Here is a 22,062-nt window from a genome sequence, read left to right on the forward strand (position 1 = left end):
TGATCCTAATGGTTTTTTTTATTTCGGCTGTCTCATAACTGCATATAAGGAGAGATTTCATTCTCCATATACCTTCATTATGGTTTAATTTTTTGGTTTTCTACTTTATTATATTGATGATGATCCACGATGCATGATTCAAAATATTTGTAATTAATCTATTTTAATTAAATATTTTTTAACTGTGTCTGTGTAAGTTATATGGAAAGTACTATTATGTAGATAATGAACGTTGCAGATGAGAGTGGGGAGGGGGTATTTCTCTTAAATGTGATTTAATTCTTTGTAATTCTTTTTATATTATTGATTGTAAATATGCTCCAAAAATAATAATTATATCAGTATGCATGCATATCTACACTGAGCATCATTCTGCTTATATTTAATATGAGTTACCTTTTAAATTTATTTTTATACTAACATCTCGTGAAAATTAATCAGACAGCTAGGGTTTTGATCTAAATTTATTTAAAGCAGTCAAAAATACATCGTTAATATTCAAACTATAAATTAAGTTTATAAAGTATAAGCTCTATGTAGCATTGAGAAATTCCAATCTGCAGTTGCACAAAAGTCATCAAAAATAGAACCAAATATGCAGAATATTTTGAATTTTGAGAAAGTTATTATTATTATTATCCCAAGACCTCATGGAGTCAAAGCCTCATCTGGGAGGTCCTTTTATCACACGCACATGCATCTCATCATACCGAGCCTTAAACACACTCAAACTCCTTCCTGACACCATACTCTCAGGCAAGGCATTCCAATCATTCACAACTCTGCACGAAAAAAACCTGCCTCTCACTCCCATACTCACACCCTCTTTATACAGTTTCCAGGGATGACCTCTGATTCTCCCCTGATCTCCCACTATTTTCTGTAAAACTCTCCAGCATTGATCTTATAACAACCCCTTACCAACTTGTAGGTCTCTATTGTATCTCCCCTCTTCCTCCTCTCCACCAGACTCTGCAAATTACATCTCAATCTTTCCTCATACTCAACAATCCAGAGGTCAGAAGCTACCTTAGTCAGTCGCCTTTGGACCCTTTCCAACATCACTTCATCCTTCTGAAAACCAGTGACCAAATCTGGGCACAATAGTCCATGTGTGGTCTAATCAAAGCCTTATACAATGGAACAAGAATCTCCCTACTTCTACACGTCAGTGTCCTCTGCATCATTCCCAGAAGCCTTTGTATTGTCTTCACAATTTTGGCAATGTGTCCCCTAAATTTTAGATCCTTATCCACTATCACCCCCAGATCTCTTATTTCCTCTACCTCCAACAATATATTCTCACCAAGTATAAATTCTGCATCCCATCTTTGTTTTTCAAATTTTAAAACCTTACATTTTGCAGCATTGAATTCACATCCCCATTTCCTTGCCCAATCACTCAATTTATTCAAGTCTTCTTTGCAAAGCCACAACATCTTCACTACTCTTTATGGTTCGTCCCAACTTTGTGTCATCTGCAAACAACTGAATATCTCCATCCAAATCTTCGCCAATATCATTAATATACAAGTTAAATAGTAATGGCCCTAAAACAGACCCCCCTGAGGCACTCCACTAGTGACTTTCCTTTTCCTGGATATCGCACCCCCCCATACACAACTTGTTGATACCTATCAGATAGCCAGTCTCCGATCCAATGCACTGATCTAATATCCAACCCCATCTGCTCTAGTTTGACTGTCAACTTATCATGAGGTACTCTATCGAAAGCTTTTGCGAAATCCAAGTATATTACTGTGTATCCTTCTCTGTCCAAGGAAGCAGTCACTTTATTGTAATAAGTAAGTAGATTACTAAAACATGACCTCCCTTTAGCAAATCCATGCTGTCCATCAAAGATAATACCATTGTTGTGTACCCAACTGTGGATCCTAGTTCTCACAAGCTTCTCCAACAACTTAACCATAACATCTGACACACAGATAGGCCTATAGTTTGATGCTTGAGTTCGCTCACCTCCTTTATGAAGTGGCACAATCTTGCCCTCCTTCCACTTCTTAGGAACTTGACCAAGTGCAAGACTCGTATTAAAGAAATATGTCAAGGCAGGTGTCAACTCTCTGGCACTTTCCTTCAGAATACGCAGTGATATATTATCAAGTCCTACAGCCTTATTTACATCTAGTTTACTCAACTCCCCAAACACGTCTTGCTCACTTACAGTCAGTCTCTCCTTTCCATCAACAACTGCTCTCAATCTCTTCATGAAGTCACATTCACAAGATTGAAAGACCTTTATGAATTGCTCATTAAGTATCTCTACCACACATTCTGCAACAGCTGTCTTTATACCATTTTCCCCAATCAATGGTATCCTTCCATAATCATTCTTTTTTTTGCTGGCTACGTATCAAAAGAACTCCCTAGGATTCTTTTTGGCTTCATTAGCTAACTGCTGTTCATACCTCTCTTTAGCTACTCTCACCAACCAAGTGATCCTCCTTGCCTGGTTTTTGTAGACCTCATGAAATTGGTTATTTCCACTTCTCTTATGCTGCCTCCACAATGCCCTTTTTCTCTGTATCGCATGCTTAATCTCTTTATTCATCCATCTTACACCTACCTTATTTAACCTTCTCACCCTTGGAATACATTCAGACATTGCATCTGCTAGATAGTTTTTGAAAATTAACCAAGCTGCATTGATCTCTTTTCCAGCTAACTCCTCATTCCATGCTACACCCACAAGCTGTCTCCTGAGCTCTTCATAATCCCCCCCCCCCCCTGTAGTTCCACATATATCCTTTTCTCACAGAGGTCCTCACACTGCTGGCAACCACCCAGGTAATCACCTCTTAGTCACTCTCGCCAATTGGTGGATGATTTGACACCTCATTTATAATTACCTCCTCTGATAAGATGACCAAATCCAAGACCCTTAATCCTTGTGTACCCTCTGTTACTTACTGTCTGAGGTAGTTATCACTCAAAAACTCAAGAAACTCATTTTCTTTAATTCCTTTTGCTATCTCATCATTCCAGTCTATATTGCCATAATTAAAATCACCCATAATGACCACCATTTTCTTATTTACTTGGCTAATTTGACTATACATTTCACTATCACCACTATCCACATTACCTGGTCTATAACAACATCCCACCAAGTATTTGATTCCATTCACCTCTATCTTACACCATACTGCTTCAAAACTACTGGCACTATTTCCGTCTTGCATCTCTACTTTGTATGGACATAACTCTTTCACTATCATCGATAGCACTTCCTCCTCCCTTTTTACCCCTTCTATCCTCATGAAACATATCATACCCTTCCATCTCTATTCCTGTCAAGATATCATCCTCTTCCAACCATCCTTGGATAACAGAAATAATCAAAATATAACCATTACAGTACACAACATGGATGCATTACTATATTACTTATTTTAGCAGTATTGGGAGGAGGAGGAAGAAGTAACATCTTTTCAATGATATCTCATCATTGGTCATTATATGTGCATGTGTATCTTAAAGTAAGTCTTATAAATATTATTATTATACTTTTGGCATTTTTATGAAAATATTCAGGTTTGCTGAGTATCAAATGAAATTTTAGTTCCAGTTGGACAGTCATTGCCCATGTCTCCAGAACGCCGCCATGAACCTCAGGGAGCATATAGAGCAACTCCTCCAGAACGTCCATATTCTGCTGCAGGTCAAGTGTCATATCATGTTTCTCCAGAAAGACGGTATGAAGCACCACCATATCATTCCTCTCCAGAAAGAAGAACTACTCAAGAATCTGGTTATTTGTCATCACCTGAAAGACGTGCCGACCATCAGAGATCTTTTACAAATTATACACCAACCACCTATGAGGAGTGTATATATGGGGAACGCCTTTATGAATCAAGGTCAGGAAGTGTTACTCCTGTTGTGGATGAAGAAGCTAGGTAGCATTATCTTCAAGTTTTAAATGAAAACTACTGGAGTTTTCAAGCTTTAAAATAAATTATAAAAATTCTCCATAAAAATTAAGAGCCAATATGCGTTTTCATTTCTTAGTATATATATTTATTTTATTCTTTTACCTATGTTAATAAATTAACCAAATAAAAATATATAAAATTTTTTATATAAAAATTTTATATTTTGAATTTTTTGTTAATAAAGCTAGTTGAAAGGGAGAGGGAGTTTCTTTTATATCTATGTATTCTTAGATAATATGTCTTCTTGGTATAAATTAATTTGCTAGAATAATGAATACCTAATAAATCAGCATAAATCTACCTATTTTTATATTAACTTATAAAAAGAGGAAATATCTGACCTAAAGAAATTTCTTTTTCTATTTGTTAGTTCTGTGAAAGTGAGAAAATGCTAAGTATAAATAATGCCACTTTTTATTATATATAGCTACATATTCAGTCTAATACAACACTGTGTTGTTATTACAACTGATACTTTTTTAAAATTTTATGATGAGAATATATTTATAAACAGTCATTCTTCTAATATTTCATATGATTTTAGGTGACTTTATATTATTTCTTTCCTTTTATCTGCAGATCTCAAAAGGGTTTTGGTTATATATATTATCAAATTACTACTCCATTGCCCTCACCTCATTACTCTCAAAGATGATAGAGATGGTTATCAACAATCAGCTTCTTCACTATCTGGAGATCCATCAGTTATTTTAGTAATATCACCAGTACAGATTCTCACCCTCTCATTCTACGGCTGTTATCATGTTGGTTTGGTGCACTCAAAATCTCCTTAAAAAGTTTCAGCTTTGTCTGAAAATTTTTCAGGAGAAATTGTTTTCTCCATAAAGACAATCTGATTAATAGATAATAATCCCTCTCTCAGGGACTTCTTCCATTTACTTTCTCAAAGATGCTCTGTTAATTCAATTATGCCTTTTACAGGCACTTTCATAGCACTGTTATGTACCACTGAACTGACTGGTCACTATCATTCTTCCACTTTCCATATAAAAACAAGCAACCACTGGTCAACATCCATAATCATACTCCAAACTTCTCATTTTCCTTCATTCCACCTACCCATGTTCTCTTTGAAACCACCTTCCCCCTTCCCTAGTGAATACAACCTGGTTTTCAAAAAAATAAAATAAAATTTGCTTCTACGCTACTTAAAACCAAGCTTCCTCCTTCCAACATATCTCCTTCTGAAAAGAAAGCGTTGCATTCCAAAACACTTTAAAATTCACAGGGAAACACCAACTGGTTGGCCAAGTGGTTAGCGTATCCACTCCCCAGGCAAAAGGCTGCAGGTTCGAATCTCGCCGTGGGCATGGATGTTTGTGATTGTCTTTAGAAATACTGCTGGTGGTCGGTGATAGATGCTGCTGGTGTAGTTGCAGTTAGCTGGTGGATTGTGAGTGGTTGAGACAGAGCTGTAGAGCAGCAGATGCCCTCGATGAGTCTTTGGACTCCCTGGAGGTGACTATTAATAATAATAACAGATTTCTTAATTTTTCCTGACCCCCCCCCCACACACACACAGCACTATTGTGTTATAGGTTTTGTGACATCTCATTGTGTGGAATTGATATATGTATTTAAAAAAAAAAAAAAAAAAAAAAAAAAAAAAAAAAAAAAAAACCATCATCATCATCAAATTCCTGCCATGTACCCTCAAGGGGTGTACAGGATATGATAGTACTACATGAAAAAAAAAAATTGGAAAGAAAGTCATTTCAAATATTAATAGACAACAGAGTCTCTCACTAACTCTCCTGCTGCTTCCTCACAGACAATTAGTTTCTGCATTGGAACAGATAATTTCCATGTATGCTGTTCAGCAGAACAGGCATTTATAATTTCCCTAATATAAATTCAATTGTAAGTGGATGCTGGGAAACTGTTGTGCATATTATTGCACAACAGCTTCCGAGTATTCATTTCCAATCACATTGCTAATCCATCAAACTTGCTTCTTCCATTCATCTTTTATTCCCTCCACCACTCTTTTCTGGAACAACCTTTCTCAGAAAGTAGTTTCTGAAGGCTACAACCTCCAACTCTTCCAAAAGAATATCACAGATTTCTTTTCTCTTGATCCCTGGCTACACCCGGCATTGATTTGCTGTAGGTGTTATAGCATTGTGTGTGTGTGTGTGTGTGTGTGTGTGTGTGTGTGTGTGTGTGTGTGTGTGTGTGTGATATAAATAATATAAAATAACATACACATAGATGCTGGAGCATATGTTAGAAGAATATACAAGAGAACTGCTTGAGCCTCTTACAAAGCTATTTAATTTAACTCTCAGATCTGGCAAGGTTCTGAGGAAGTGAAATGAATTCAATGAGCCACTTTATAATTTCCACTATAAGGAGGCTCCAAGACACAAGATAAAGGTAGCAATTTACAGACTTCTTAGTATCACAGAAGTAGTGATTATGATATTGGAAAACTTGCTTAAAGGCAGAATTTAGAAAAATAGGTAGATAGAAATATAATACTCTATGGACTAGCATAACTTTGTGAAAGAATCCACTTCTTCTTCAGGTAATTCCGGAAATTCACTTCTCACTGAAGACGAGATCCAAAATCAAGCAAAACCAAGATCACGGAATTGCATTTTAAGCCTATTGTCACTTGAAAACTCAATTAACGTGGCAGTGAATTTGAGCTGTGCAGAAGAAAGTGATTTTTAATCGGTGAAAAGTCCATTTTTTTTCCCGTTTTTCTACGTTTTTGGTGCTAAATTGTTTCTCTGAATACGAGTGTATTTCAGTGGTTGTTTTTTGGAAGTTAGTTGCTGTCGCGATATAATATATTTTGGTTACCGTCGGAATCGAATGCATAACGTTGGAAGACAAAACGAAGCTAAGTTTTCATTACTGTATTTAGTTATTTCATTTTATTTAATAATATTTGGTACTTAAATGTTTTTTTGCTTGTAATTGTGTGTACTTTTTTTTTTCTTATTTATTTAATGGAATTTATTAATTGAATAATTATTAAAGGTTACGCTACTCGGCAGTAAGAAATGATGGCAAATTCAGCAGCAGTCGCAAGTGTCGTATCGCCAATTCCTCCGCCATTTAAGAACTCAATTATAAGCAATATCATAAGGGGCTTTGTGGCATGCAGTGCTTGCGGCATGTATGCGTCTCAGGAATTAGATATGTGGCTTGTGAAAGAGAGCGGAGAGCATATGTGTGCAAAATGTAGGCAGTTGGAGGAAATAAGTGCATTAGAAATATCGATATCTGACTTTGTTGCTCCAGGAATGGGGAATGAATGTAGGAAGACAAGTAGTGTGATAGGAGAGAATAAAAAAAGATATATCATCATCATCATCATCATCAAATTCCTGCCATGTACCCTCAAGGGGTGTACAGGATATGACAGTACTACATGAAAAAATTACATCATTACTAACTTCCTATCCACAATTTTCCTCCAAATCAGTCTGTTACTTGTCAAGACTCCAACATTATCAGATCTTATATTTCTATCGTCTAAGGCACTTTGTACCGTATCAATCCACCTATATCTTGGTCTTCCTCTGGGTCGTTTTCCTGCCAACCTGGCAGAGAACACTTGTTTTGCTAATCTTTCCTCTCCCATTCTATTTAAGTGACCATACCATCTGAGATTAGCTCTGCTAACGCATTCATGGATGCTGACAATGTCAAGTTCTTTCCTAATATCCTCATTTTTAATATGATATTGCCATTGATGCCATCTGTTCACGCCTCTAATCTTTCTCAGGACTCTCATATCTGCGGTCTCTAGTCTTTGGTCAAGTGTTTTACTTCTGACCCAGCTCTCAGATCCATAAGTTAAAACTGGTTTGAACACTGTCTTGTATACAGCTAATTTAGTGTTCCGACTAATTTCTCTCTTATTCCATATGAATTTATTCAATTGACTTCCCACCATACCAGCTTTGCTGATTCTGTTGTCTATTTCTATACTTAATTTACCATCTTCAGTAAAAATCATGCCTAAGTAACTGAAATGTTTTACTTGTTCCACAGGTTCTCCATTCACAACACAGTTGACATTTTCAATGATTCTGCCTATTTTCATTGTCTTTGTCTTTTTATTGCTGACCTTCATACCATATCTATTACAACAGCTATTCAATTTAGTCAGAGAATCTTGCAGACTTGTAGCGGATTTATTTAGAAGTATAACATCATCCGCATAAAGCAAAGAGCTGACATTAACATCTCCAATTTTGATATCAGGTTTAATGCCACATTCCTTCATAATGTGATCCATATATATAATGAATAACAGAGGGGATAACGTACATCCTTGTCTCACACCAGATTTAACATTAAACCATCTTCCTGTACTTCCTTCAATTCTAACTGCTGACTCACAACTCAAATAAAGACTAAGTATTGCTTGATATAATGCCCCATTGACACCATATAACTGCAGTGTATTGAATAGCTTCTCTCTTGGCACCTTGTCATATGCCTTTTCCAAATCGACAAAACTTAAATACAGATCTTTGTTATATTCCCATGCTTTCTCGACTATTTGTCGTAAAGTGAAGATCTGATCCTGACAGCCTCTATTTGGCCTGAATCCAGCTTGTTCTTCACCAAGCTTTTCTTCCACAATTCCTCTCAACCGTTTCTCAAGTATACTTGCATAGATCTTGCCAGGAACACTCAGTAGGGAAATACCTCTGTAATTCTCACATTCAGTTTTATTTCCCTTTTTATATATGGGTACTATGAGAGCTCTACTCCAATCATCGGGAATTCGTCCCTCTGTCCAGGCTTTCTGAACTATGCAGTGCAGCCACTGTAAGACTCTTATACCACCATACTTCAGCATTTCTGGTCGAATATCATCTACTCCTGCTGCCTTTCCACATTTCAAACCTTTGATGGCTTTTTCTACTTCAAGTATGGATATGTATTCCTGACTGCATGCCTGGTCAGTGTTTTTTATCACTGTGCTGTCATCACTGCTTGTTTCATTTAGCAGTTTTTCAAAGTAATTACTCCATACTTCAAGGATATCTTTTTCTCCTGTTTTCATTTCACCTTTATCATCTCTAATTCCTTTTACAGCACCCTTTCCTCCATTCCTAAGCTTCTTCAACAACCTCCAGAATATTTTGCCACCTTCTTGATATTTATTTTCTATATTCTTGCCAAAGTCCTCCCATGACTTTTGTTTAGCTAGTTTTACACACTGTTTAGCTTTCTTACATTTGTCTCTGTATTCTGTAAGAGTAAAAGCTGACTTATTTGCCAGGAACTTTTGATATGCTTTCTTCTTTTCCTTCACTGCCTCTTTAACTTCCTGTGTCCACCAGGGAGTTCTGATTTTTTTATCCTTGCACACAACCTCACCACATGCCTCTCTGGCAGAATCAATCAATGTTTCCTTCAGAGTTTGCCACTGAATCTCCAAGGTTTGATTCCTGTTCTCAAACTCTTTCATTTTCTTTTCAATAATATTTCTGTATTTTAGTCTACAGTTCACATCTGAGAGCTGCTCAACTTTTATTCGCTTTAAAACTTTCTTACATGTTATTCTTTTCAATATGAAATTCAATTTTATCCTGCTCAAGACTAAATAGTGATCACTTCCAATTTCAAATCCTCTGTACACTCTGGTGTCCTGCACCAGGGAGAAAACATCACTATCAACAATAACATAGTCAATGAGACTTTTCTTATTCCTAGCCTCTTCTCTCCATGTGAATTTGTGCACATTTTTATGTTGGAACATGGTGTTAGTAATAACCAGTCCATGTCCTGAGCAGAAATCCAACAGATATTTGCCATTATTATTAGCTTTGCTCTTTTCTCCAAATTTTCCCAAAATATTTTTGTATGTCTCACAATCATTTCCTACTCTACTATTTAGATCCCCAACAAGGACCAACTTTTCCTTTTTCATTGTGTCAGTTGCTTTTTCTAAAGCCTCAAAAAATTCCTCCACTTCTACCTTAGTAGAACCTTCTGTGGGACCATAGGCACAAATAAGTCTCATTGTCCAGTTCCCCATTCTCATATTTGCCCACATTACTCTACTTGAGAGTGCCTGCCATTCAAGAAGATTAGCCTCGTATTTTGTGTTGAATACTATGGCTACTCCTTCTTTTCCTTGATTGTCATTGCCTGAATATAACATTTTGTATTTATTGCTCAGAAAGATCTCACCAGTTTTGGTCTTTTTTGTTTCAGTCACCCCTATTATGTCGATCTGGTACTTATCTAATTCCTCAGCTAGCTCCATTTCTTTGCCATTCAGGCTTCTTACGTTGATAGTACCGATCTTTAACTCTGGTGATGTTGAGTTGGGGTTTGTTTTCAGATTTGTTCCAGTAGCTGACTTTTCGCTGTTCGCCCTGGTTCCCTGGCGAAAACAACGGGGGCCTTGTTTAACCGGGCGACGCCCCAGCCGGCATGAAATTTTGTCATGTTGTACCATCATTTTTTATTTTGGTTTAACCAATAAGAATACAATTTGGTCGGCTAAATCCCAAATTGCCAGCCCATCCTCGTTCGTTCAGTATCAAAGTAGATACCCAACAGGGTGCACCACGAGAAGGTGAGGATTGGACATTAGGTCAGAAGCCCTGGTCGGTTCTCCGCATTCCTTTAAAGGCTATGTGGAGGTCTCCTCTCAGTTATACAGCTTTGACCCTTAAGCACCCCAAAAAGATATATATGAATGAGAAAATAATAGTTGATAGTGTGGAAGGTGTGAGTGACTGTGAAAGTTTAGGAGATGGTTTTTTTTTGGGTGAGTGAATTTAGATTAAGAGTGACTGACCTGCAAAGGGAGATAGATGAGTTGAAAGAAGAGGCGGAATGTCTTGTGAATGAGAGCAGAAGTATGAAAGATAAGATTAGGAGAATGGAAGAGATAAATGCAAGGCGAATCAGAGTAGGAGAGAGAGAGAGAATTTAGGGAGTATGAGTGAGAGGTATGGGGGTGCTAGAAGAGGAGAGAATGGAAACAGTAGAAGAGAGGGAATGAGAGAGAGGTATGGGAATACTAGCAGATGAGAGGATGGAAACAGTAGGAGAGACGGAATGAGAGAGAGAGAGAGAGAGAGAGATATGGAAGTGCTAGAAGAGGAGAGAATGGAAATGGTAGGAGAGACAGAATTAGAGAGGAATATGGAAGTGCTAGAAATGGAGAAAATGGAAACAGTAGGAGAGAGAGAATGAGAGAGATGTATGGGCGTGCTAGAAGAGGAGAGAATGGAAACAGTAGGAGAGAGAGGTATGGGAATGCTAGAAGAGAAAATAGCAGTAGAGGAGAGGGAATGAGAGAGACCTAGACCTATGGGAATGAAAGAAGAGGAGAGAATGGAAACAATAGGAGAGAGGGAATGGTAAGAGGTATAATGTATGGCGACTCAATGATCCGTGGTGTTCAAGATAGGATGCGTGAGGAGTGTTTTCCAGGAGGAACAATAGAAAGGGTGGCTATGACAATTAAGAGAGGTGAAAGGGTGGATGAGATGATTGTGATGGTAGGAACGAACGACTTGAGTGGTAATGTAAGTCAGGCAGCAAGAGATATGAGATTTTTGCTTGAGACTGTACAGAAGAAGACAGAGAGAGGAAAAATAGCGTGCATGTTGCCTAGGTATGATAATGATGAGCTGAGCAGAAGAGCGGTATATTGAATGGCATAATAGCGAGAATGTGTGACAAGAGAGGACTGGTATATGTGGATGCTTGGAGTGCATTTGAGGAAAGAGAGGAATTGTATTCTTATTGAGAGGCTTATATGCTGGTTATACATGATAACTAATAATTAAGGAATTGACAGCATACACTAGAAATATAAATTAAATAAACTTTAATATATACTTTCCAATATTTCGGCAAACGTCACATTGCCATCTTCTTGGGAACTTATTACAAAGACAAGTGCACACAAGTACTACATAATATTAAAGTTTATTTAATTTATATTTCTAGTGTATGCTGTCAATTCCTTAATTAGAGGAATTGTATGCAAGAGACCATTTACATTTGAATGAGGAAGGACGTAGGCATCTGGAGAGATTGCTGTTCTGAATGAGTCAGTGTGTCCCAGGGAGGATGATAGCAGGGGTGGCCTCTTGTGGGAATGGATATTTGGGAGAAGGGAGACGATGTCAGGTAACACTGAGCCCAATGGAGTCTAGAAGGGATAATGCTGGGTATAGAAACAATGGCATTTATATGCTTTATACTAATGCCAGGAGTATCCGGAATAAGGGAGAAGAATTGGTGGCGCAGATAGCATCAGCCTGGCCAAAAATTATTGCGCTCACTGAGATGTGGTTGACAGAAGGGGATATAACAACAGGAATAGAAGTCGCTGGGTATAGCATTTTTCATCAGGATAGGAGGGGAAAGCGTGTTGGTGGGGTACTCCTTATGATAGTGACGACCTATGTCCTCTAAGAGTGGAGGCTTTGGAAGGAAGTGAGACAAATGATTTTGAGAACGTATGGTGTGAAGTAGAGGTAGGCAAGACAGGATATTTAGTGGGGTGTTGCTATAGACCCAGGAGCACAGAGGATGGGGACCCGGAGACGTTTAGACAGCTAAGTTTGGCAAGTGCAAGAAGAATGATTGTTATGGGAGATTTTAACTACAGTAGTATAAATTGGAGAGAGGAAGATGCATGTAGCAATAGGGGAATGGAATTTCTAGAATTCTTGAGGGACAAATGTCTTAGGCAACATGTAACAGAGGGAACAAAAGGTTCAAGAGTTTTGGATTTAGTTATAGCATCAGAAGAGTTGATAATAACTGAGTTGACATCTCTCCCACCAGTTGGAGAGAGTGACCATATGGTTTTGACTTGGAAAATGAATAGACATGCAGGAGTATCAAAGAGACGGGAACTTATGTGGAATTATAATGCAGGTGATTATAATAGTCTTAGACGTCAACTTTGGGAAGTTTCATGGAGGGAGGAATTGGAAGGCCAGGATGTCATTAGTGCATGGGAAACTGTGAAAGAATATTTGTTAGCAGCAATGGTAAGTTGTATACCACGAGTGAAGAAGAGGACACAATTTGGAATAATGTGGATGACAAACAATATTAAACAGGAATTGCATGTGAAAAAGAGGCTATGGAAGAGATATAAGGAGACAGGTGAAGAGAAGATGCATGAAGAATATAAGACACAGGCCAGAAGAGTGACTAGTGTGGTAAGGAAAGCGAAACTGGAATATGAGAGGAGATTGGCCCTAAGATCCAAAGAAAATCCTAGGGAATTTTTTAGCTATATGGCCAGTAGGAGGAGAAATGACTGTGGAAGAATGATATTGTGGGATAAAAATAGGAATAGAGTGACTGATGCAGAGGACATAGTGGAATTGTTCAATGAACGCTTTATTGGAGTATTTCATCCTAGAGGAGTCAGTTTTAATGCTAGAGTGATAGGGCTAGTTCGAGGTTTAGAGGTAGGAGGAGAGTGTGTTTCAGATACTGAGTACTCTGGATGTCAGTAAAGCTATGGGACTGGATGGTATTTTACCACGAATTTTGAGAGAATGTTCTAGGGAACTGACAGTGCCTTTAACCTGGATTATTAGTAATAGTGCAGATGTGGTAGCCCTGAAAGAGGATTTGAATAAGCTAGATAGATGGGCAAATGAATGGGGGGTATCAGTTTAATGCAGCAAAATGTAAGGTCTTGAGGTTTGGGAAACATCAATGGGATGCTGCATACTCTATGGGAGGAGTTATACTGGAGGAAGTAGGGGAGACGAGATCTGAGGTTGTTGATTGTTAGAAACCTCAAGTGTAAGGGACATATTGCAAAGGTGGTGAATGTAACACAGAGGATTGCTGCAATTATGAGAAGGACACTGACCTGCAGAGATAAGAGTGTTATCATCCCATTGTATAAGTCTCTGATCAGACCACACTTGGACTATTGTTCTCAGATTTGGTCCCCAGGATTTGGAGGGGATAAATTAACTGTGGAAAGGTACAAAGATGGATGACAAAGATGGTTTCAGGACTGTACAATTTGAGTTATGAGGTTCGGCTGAGGGAATGTGGACTGCAGAGTTTGGTGGATAGAAGAAGAAACAGACTTTATGTTTGGTGGATAGAAGAAGGAGAGGCGATATGATTGAGACTTTTAAACTGTTGAGAGGTGGTTACAGGGTTGACACTGGGGAGTTCTTTCACTTGGTTGAACAGCAGGAAGGAGTGATGATAAGAGGCCATCCCTGGAAATATAACAGTTCATATTTGAAACCCCAACTGTGAGCAAGTGGGTAAGGAGTGGTTTCTTTGCATGGAGGGTGGTTGAACCATGGAATGCATTGCCTGATGGAGTGGAGGGAGCAAGAATGGTCAATGAGTTTAAAGAGTGGTATGATAGACTTTATGTTCTTAGGAAGGACCTCCCACGACAAGTCTTTTGACTCCATGGAGGCCTGAGTAATAATAATAATAATTAACTGTTCCTTTTTCGATAAAGAGTGGTCATTCTCGTGACTGCAAGCATGAAATAGATTGCAAACCCACAGAAATTTCTTATAAATGTTATTCGGAAAATATGTTTCAAAATTCCATTTCAGATTTTTGAGGTGGTCACAAACCCTTTCCACAAACTTCAGAATGAACAAAAATATTATTTTCCACTAAAAATGATTCCAATGTTGGAAAAGGTGCAAATTGTCTGTCTTTTACATAATTAATCCACAAAACCAGTTTTTTCTTGAATGCCTTTATTTTGTCGTAGGCATCAAGAACGGTTAATAAATTTCTCTGAAGGGGAGAGATTTAGTTCATTTAATTTCGAAAAAATGTCTGAAAGATAGGATAGTGTTGATAAACATGCTTCGTTAACAAGGAGTGATACAAAATCAGAATTACGTTCATTTATAAATAATAAAACTTCGTGCCTTAATTGAAATAACCTTGTTAGTACTTTCCCCCTGGAAAGCCAGCAAATTTCAGAATGAAGCAAAAGTTGTGTATATTCACTGCCCATTTCATCGCAGAGTACTGAAAATAACCTGTTATTTAACGGTCGAGCTTTAATAAAATTAACTAGCTTTACAGCATTATGTACTGTGCACTCATTGCCAAGAGTGAGTTGGAAATGTTTCATGTTGAAGTGCAAGAAATGGGAATTGTGTTGAAAGTAATGAATATTAATGATGTAAGGCAAGATAGTGAAAGTGCTGTAGAGAATGTGGAAGGACTTAATAGGTAGTTGACGAAATATGAATGAGAGTATGAAAGAAGTGGCTGAAGGTAATGTGGGCAATGAGAGAGGGAGGAGTGAAATAGCACATGTATGTGGAGGCCTTTACAGGACATAACGTGAACTAGAGCAGCTGGAGAAATGATTGTTATTATTATTATTTTTATTATTATTACGTGACACCTTGAAGGAATCCAAGGACTCATTGTGTGAGGGCACTCTACTCTATTTCACTAAATACATCTCATCCTCACCACTACTACTTAATTTTCCTACTACAACACTGTTAATACTATTAACATCAACACCATCTATTGCCCATCATCACCAATAATGGTTGTTGTTTTTTTATCTGTAAATTGCGTTTGTGTTCTGAAGGCCAGTTTGTTTGTATTCGGGATGAAAACCCGAGTTTCTGGGAGAAAAAACCCTGCTACCTATGTATGAGATTGGCTAACTCACCTTCAGTTGAAAAAGCCCATATAAAGAATTCCATATGCATGTACTATTTTACTTCTCCATCTCTCATTGCCCACATTACCTTCTGCCACTTCTTTCATACTCTCATTCATATTTCTTCCACTACTATTAAGTCCTTCCACATTCTCTACAACACTCTCACCATCCTGCCTTACATCTTTAATATTCATTACTTTCAACACAATTCACATTTCTTGCACTTGCACATGAAACATTTTCAACTCGCTCTCTATATGCTCTTGCTTTTATATTGCACGCCATTCACTCTTGGCAATGAGTGCATTGAACACATAGTACATCATACACCATATGTTGTGTGGTGCGTCAGGAGGAAGAGTGAAAGAAAAAGTGAATTAGAAAAGTTGATAGTGCAAGAAACTGGGAGTAAGGAGAAAGTCTATGGAGATTCGATAATAAGAAGCATATTTTCTTATTAAGTAACGAAAACATGTTTCCCAGGTGCAAAGATCAGTGATGATAATGAAGCTGTTAGTTTACAGAGGAGAGAAGTCAAAGAATTGATTATTTTGGATGGCATGAATGATTTGAAAAGAGAGAAGATATGAAAGAGTTGCTGATAGAAGCAAGAAAAAAAAAATAGCGAGAGTATAAAGTTTGTGAGTCGGCTACCTTGATATGATGGGACTGAGTTAAGAAGAAGGGTTATAATTGCTATTCACTCAATGAGAAGATTGTGCAAGAGGAATGAAAGTGCAAAATCAGGGAAATAAGTATTGAGGGGGATGCAGTCAAGTGTTGATGCATCCACCCATTACATTAAACAAGAGTTACTATGGGTCCAAGGGGTTGTTGAAATGCATGTATACAAATGTCAGAAGTATCATCATCATGATCAAAAAATTCCTGCCATGTACCCTCAAGGAGTGTACAGGATATGACAGTACTCCATGAAAAATTTACATCATTTTAATTTTTAATCATTAAAATTTTCCTCCAAATCAGCGTGTTACCTGTCAAAACTCCAATATTATCAGATCTTATATTTCTTTCTTCTAAGGCACTTTATACCATATCAATCCACCTATATCTTGGTCTTCCTCTGGGTCTTTTTTCTGCCAACCTGGCAGAGAACACTTGTTTTGCTAATCTTTCCTCTTCCATTCTGTTTAAGTGACCATACCACCTGTGGTTAGCTCTGCTAACACATTCCTGGATGTTGAGAATATCAAGTTCTTTCCTAATATCCTCGTTTTATTATGATATTGCCATTGATGCCATCTGTTCATGCCCCTAATCTTTCTCAGGACTCTCATATCTGTGGTCTCTAGTCTTTGGGCAAGTGTTTTACTTCTGACCCAGTTCTCAGATCCATAAGTTAAAATTGGTTTGAACGCTCTCTTGTATGCAGCTAATTTAGTGTTTTGACTAATTTCTCTCTTATTCCATATAAATTTATTCAATTGATTTCCTACAGTACCAGCTTTGTTGATTCTGTAGTCTATTTCCATATTTAATTTACCATCTTCACTAAAACTCGTGCCTAAAGTAGCTGAAATGTTTTACTTGTTCTATAGCTTCTCCATTCATAATGCAGTTGATATTTTTAATGCTTCTGCCTATTTTCATTGTCTTTGTTTTGTTATTGCTGACCTTCATAACATATCTATTACAACAGTTATTCGATTTAGTTAGGGAATCTTGCAGACTTGTAACAGATTAATTTGAAGTATAACATTGTCCACATAAAGCAAAGAGCTGACATTAACATCTCCAATTGATGTCAGGTTTAATACCACTTTCCTTCATAATGTGATCCATATACATAATGAATGAACATATTTTATGTTAAATCTGACACTAGATTTAACATAAAACCATCTTCCTGTACTTCCTTCAGTTCTAACTGCTGACTTACAACTCAAATAAAGACTACGTATTGCTTGATATAATGCTCCATTGACACCATACAACTGTAGCACTTTGAACAGCTTCTCTTTGGCATCCTGTCATATGCCTTTTGCAGATCTACAAAACTTAAATACAGATCTTTGTTATATTCCCATGATTTCTCAACTATTTGTTGTAAAGTGAGGATCTGATCCTGACAGCCTCTATTTTGGCTTGAATCCAGCTTGTTCTTCACCAAGCTTCCCTTCCACAATTCTTCTCAACCGTTTCTCAAGTATACTTGCATTAATCTTACCAGGAATGCTCAGTAGAGAAATACCTTTGTAATTTCACATTCAGTTTTATTTCCCTTTTTATATATGGGTACTATGAGAGCTCTACTCCAGTCATCTGGAATTCATCCCTCTGTCCATGCCCTCTGAACTATGCAGTTCGGCCACTGTAAGACTTCTGTACCTCCATACTTCAGCATTTCTGGTCGAATATCATCTACTCCTGCTATCTTTCCACATTTCAGGTCTTTGATGGCTTTTTCTACTTCAGGTATGGATATGTATTCCTGACTGTAAACACATGCTCTGAGCAAGCCACAGAAATTTTCTTCACAAGCACGAAGATGTACAGTCCCCCCCCCCAATACCTACCATTCTTGACCATTATCCAAGATATTTGTTCAACAAAAGACGTATTAAATCAGTTGAAGAAAAAAGTTTTGTTTACTGTATATGGTCTGATGGTGAATGAGTGGAATGGATTGACAGAATTATAGTGCTCTGACCAAGAATGAATTTAAAGAGAGGTATGATAGGTATTGTATATATGAAGGTGTGTAGGTGTCCCATGGTGAGTCTTCTGACTCTGTTGGGATATTTACATAATAATAACAATAATGCATCCAGTTGTGATGTAGATTAAGGCAGCCATAGATCTAAGTTGGCAGAATTACTTGTGGTTGTTGATTTACTGATAAACCTCTAGGTAGTGAAGAAGTTGCCTCTTGAGATGACTTTCTCCATTATTTTGAGAGATTAAGGTGATGGAATGAGTTAGTGGTTTTTTTATGCAGACTTTTATCTCACTCATTTTCAATAAGTTGGATATATGCCTGCATTCATACACTGGGATAAGTGTCAGTTGAGTTCTGATAATTGTAGAGTTGGTATAGAACAGGTTTTAGTTAGTGGAGTACAATGTATGAATACGAGTTGCTGTGGGAACTAGAAGACTTTTTAGTGCCTAAATTGTTTAGATCCTAAACAACTTAAGTACTAAGTTGTTTAGTGTCTGAACAACTTAGTCTAACCACAGGAAGTATATGGTGCTCAGTTTCTGACATGGTAGGAGATTATTTGCATTGTTCATCTATGCAGGAATTTAGGGAGAAGCATGATGCCAGAAGCCAGCTTTACCTTTAAGTACTGTAACAATGCAACTAGGATGAGATATTATGTCTGAATACATGAAAAATTACATCTGATGGCATTTGTAAAGGATCAGAAGGCATGGCTTCCATTTAGACAGGGCACAAATTTTCTACCATTGACCATTATGAAGTCACGGATTTACAGATGATTGTTTGGTATTTGTTGCATGCTTCAGCATAGACCAATGGTGGTGGTGGTGAACCTTTTTATGTGTGTGTGCCAAAAATTTACAAATCAAGTTGCTGAAGTGCCAGGCAGTTTTTAATAGGGGAAAAATTAATAGAAAATTAATTCATAAATTTATAATATATATATATATATATATATATATATATATATTATTTTATAAGTAATTATTTATAATTTTATAAATAATATTTTATTTTATTTTATTTATAATAATATTTATTTATATATAAATTTATAATATTATTCAGTGTAAAATTGATTATTATATTATTAAATTAATTTTAATGATGTTGTTTTGGAAAAAAAAACGCTAGTGAGAAAAATATTTATTCATTGTAACTCACCATAGAAGTCAGCTTAGGAGGGGAAGCAGCAGAAGGATGTCAACTTGTCGGTGAAATGCTTACTGTATTTACTCAAATATAACTTGCCCTTGCGTATTACTCACACTCCTGATTTTAGTTTACGAAAAAAAGCATTAAAAAGTTTTGCATATGCCTGGCACACAAACAATGTTTAAACATGTTCACATTGAGGCAATAGTAACTTGCACCCCATGGTTAACAGCATGCCATCCCCAACAACCACTATACTGCAGACATAAGAAAAACAAGTAGTTTTATTGTATCCCTGAATAAGGTACAGAGGCTTTTGCAGTCAGTGTAATATATTTCTCAACAAATAGTGCAATTAGAGACAGGCTGGAATAAAAATGGCACTAACTAATGAATCGCATGTCTCCCTCTCACAGAAACTATGCTGTATAGACTCGAGCAAAACCATATGTTTCACCGAATCACAGTATCTAGCTTAAAACTATTATCCAATTTTTCAATTACATGAAATAAGTGTTTATTTTATTGCATTTGAAAATCTCAATGTTGTTATGACAGATCACAAATAAAACTACAAATAAAATTCTACCACAAATTGAAATATGCCATATAATGAGTGTGTGAGTTCGCCTGCCAGCTCAGACCCAATTTAACTCAAACACAATAATAAAATTCAACTAAGGGTTGAAACTTTGTGTGAGTTGAGCCCTGCTGGTAATGAGAAGTTCCTTCAGAATGATAAACGACATCCATCGTGAATGTGTTAAAACTAAGAAATATATACTGAATGTGTTATGGAATTTGGTTGAAGAGCATTAGCATTTCAACTACACAATTGTCGGTTGCCTCTGTCTTTGGGTTGCGTGATCTTTTGTTAATACTGCACCAATCATATGCACGTCTTCATAGCTGCTCTCTCATGTAAAACAAAATTTAACTTGTACATATTGTAATAATTTTTAAAAAAAGCTGAATAATTTATAAGCATATAAAAGGATATCACCTGTAAATTGTTGATGTGCCAGCAGAATTCTCAGACGTGCTACCTCTGGCATGCGTGCCATCGGTTCACCATCTAGGGCATATTTTGAGTGTGAAGCTAAAGTTCTTGTTGCAGACCATCTGCTGTAAACTGAACTTTTTTCTTCAACTGATTTAATACGTCTTTTGTTGAACTAAGATCTTGGATAATGATCAAGAATGGTAGGTGTGTGTGGGGGGGGGGGGGAATGGAGACCATCATGCCTGTGAAAAAAATTTCTTTGAATTGCTCAGAGCTTGTGTTTGGGTCAGAATAGCAAAAGATCATGGAAAGTCAGAGGACATGCAAATTGGTACTTTTGTAGAGGAAAAGGACATAAGATCGGAAGGGAGTACATTCTATGTTAGAGGAAACTTGTACAAGATTGTGATCTGAGTTGCCAAGAAGAGAGGTAACCTCTACAGTATATTTTGAAGGAGAACTGGTTAAAAAAAAAAATCAAAAATATTAGGATTGTGGAGAGGATTATCAGGACTTTGGATAGTTAGATATATGATTTGTGTTAGATTTATAGCAAAAACTTCCAACTTCATGGAAGTTGGAAGTTTTTGCATATAAATGTAGGTGAGGAAATTAGAGTAGTTTTTAGAATTTGGAGAGCAGTAAATACAGCAGATGAATATTATGGAATGGGGAAAGGAAACCTTCATCCAGAGGAGGCCAAAAGCAAAGAATTCTAGGTTTCACATTCTCTGGCAAGCAGCACTGGATCTAACAAAGGCACAAATGCCATAGAAAGAAGTTAAACAAATGGAATAATTGTTTTCACAATTGTTACTTATTTTGATATATCAAAGAAATTTTAGTTTCATCGAAATAATAGGATAACTGAATATTACTTTTAGGTTTTGTTTTGAAATTATCTGCTTATTTTGTTGACAAACACACACATCCTTAGAGCATTCCTTATACACTATAAACAGAAAGTAATAAAACAGAATAAATATGAGGTATTGTGCTCAGCATTCATTTAAGTTTATATAACTCTGCTAACACCTTTTTGTTTTTTATTCCCGAAAAATATAAAACTCAAGTAGCTTTAATATCTGATAAACTCACTTAAGACTGAATTAAGTGCCAAGAGGAAGGTATGCAGTTTGTGCAAATTTGTTTGATGATAATATCAAATGAAATAAAATTGCATTAGAATTTCTCTGTAATTAGATTTCTGTAAATTCAGATCTGTTTTTTAAATTTCTTTGTAAATTTTATGTGGAAAGTTATGAATTTTTGGGATAAAAAGATTACAAAGAGTGTATCCCATTGATGGAACTGTACTCAAGAAAATCGATGAAGCTAAAGATTTGGGTTGTGTGTGTGGGGGGGGGGGAGAATTGAAGTTCAGAGGGTATATTACTAAGGCAGCCAAGATAGAATCACTTGGCTATTGAAGAACACATTAACAAGTAGAGATAAGAAAGTTATCAATAAGTAATAATAATAAGAAAGTTATTATCCTACTTTTAAAGTCTATGAGCCCATGCAGCCTTGTTTGCCTGGGTTTCTTGGTGGATGCGAGATGGAGAGGATTCAGAGGCAAGTTACAAAAATGTGA

The 22,062-nt window shown here is 36.8% G+C and overlaps 1 protein-coding gene across 1 annotated transcript in view; it reads left to right on the forward strand.

Annotated features, from left to right (window-relative positions):
* The window catches only part of LOC150105640 (coiled-coil domain-containing protein CG32809-like), a 774,652-nt gene that overhangs the window by 427,926 nt on the left and 324,664 nt on the right, over positions 1-22,062 (forward strand). Inside the window, exon 9 of the mRNA XM_090394279.1 lies at positions 3,584-3,920. Coding sequence (XP_090250405.1) covers positions 3,584-3,920 — 337 coding nt within the window. The remainder of the gene's footprint in view (positions 1-3,583; positions 3,921-22,062) is intronic.

The sequence above is a fragment of the Typopeltis vanoorti genome, chromosome 6 (assembly GCF_054136105.1).
Source record: "Typopeltis vanoorti isolate ZY-2024b chromosome 6, IOZ_Tvanoo_1.0, whole genome shotgun sequence".
NCBI lineage: Eukaryota > Metazoa > Arthropoda > Arachnida > Uropygi > Thelyphonidae > Typopeltis > Typopeltis vanoorti.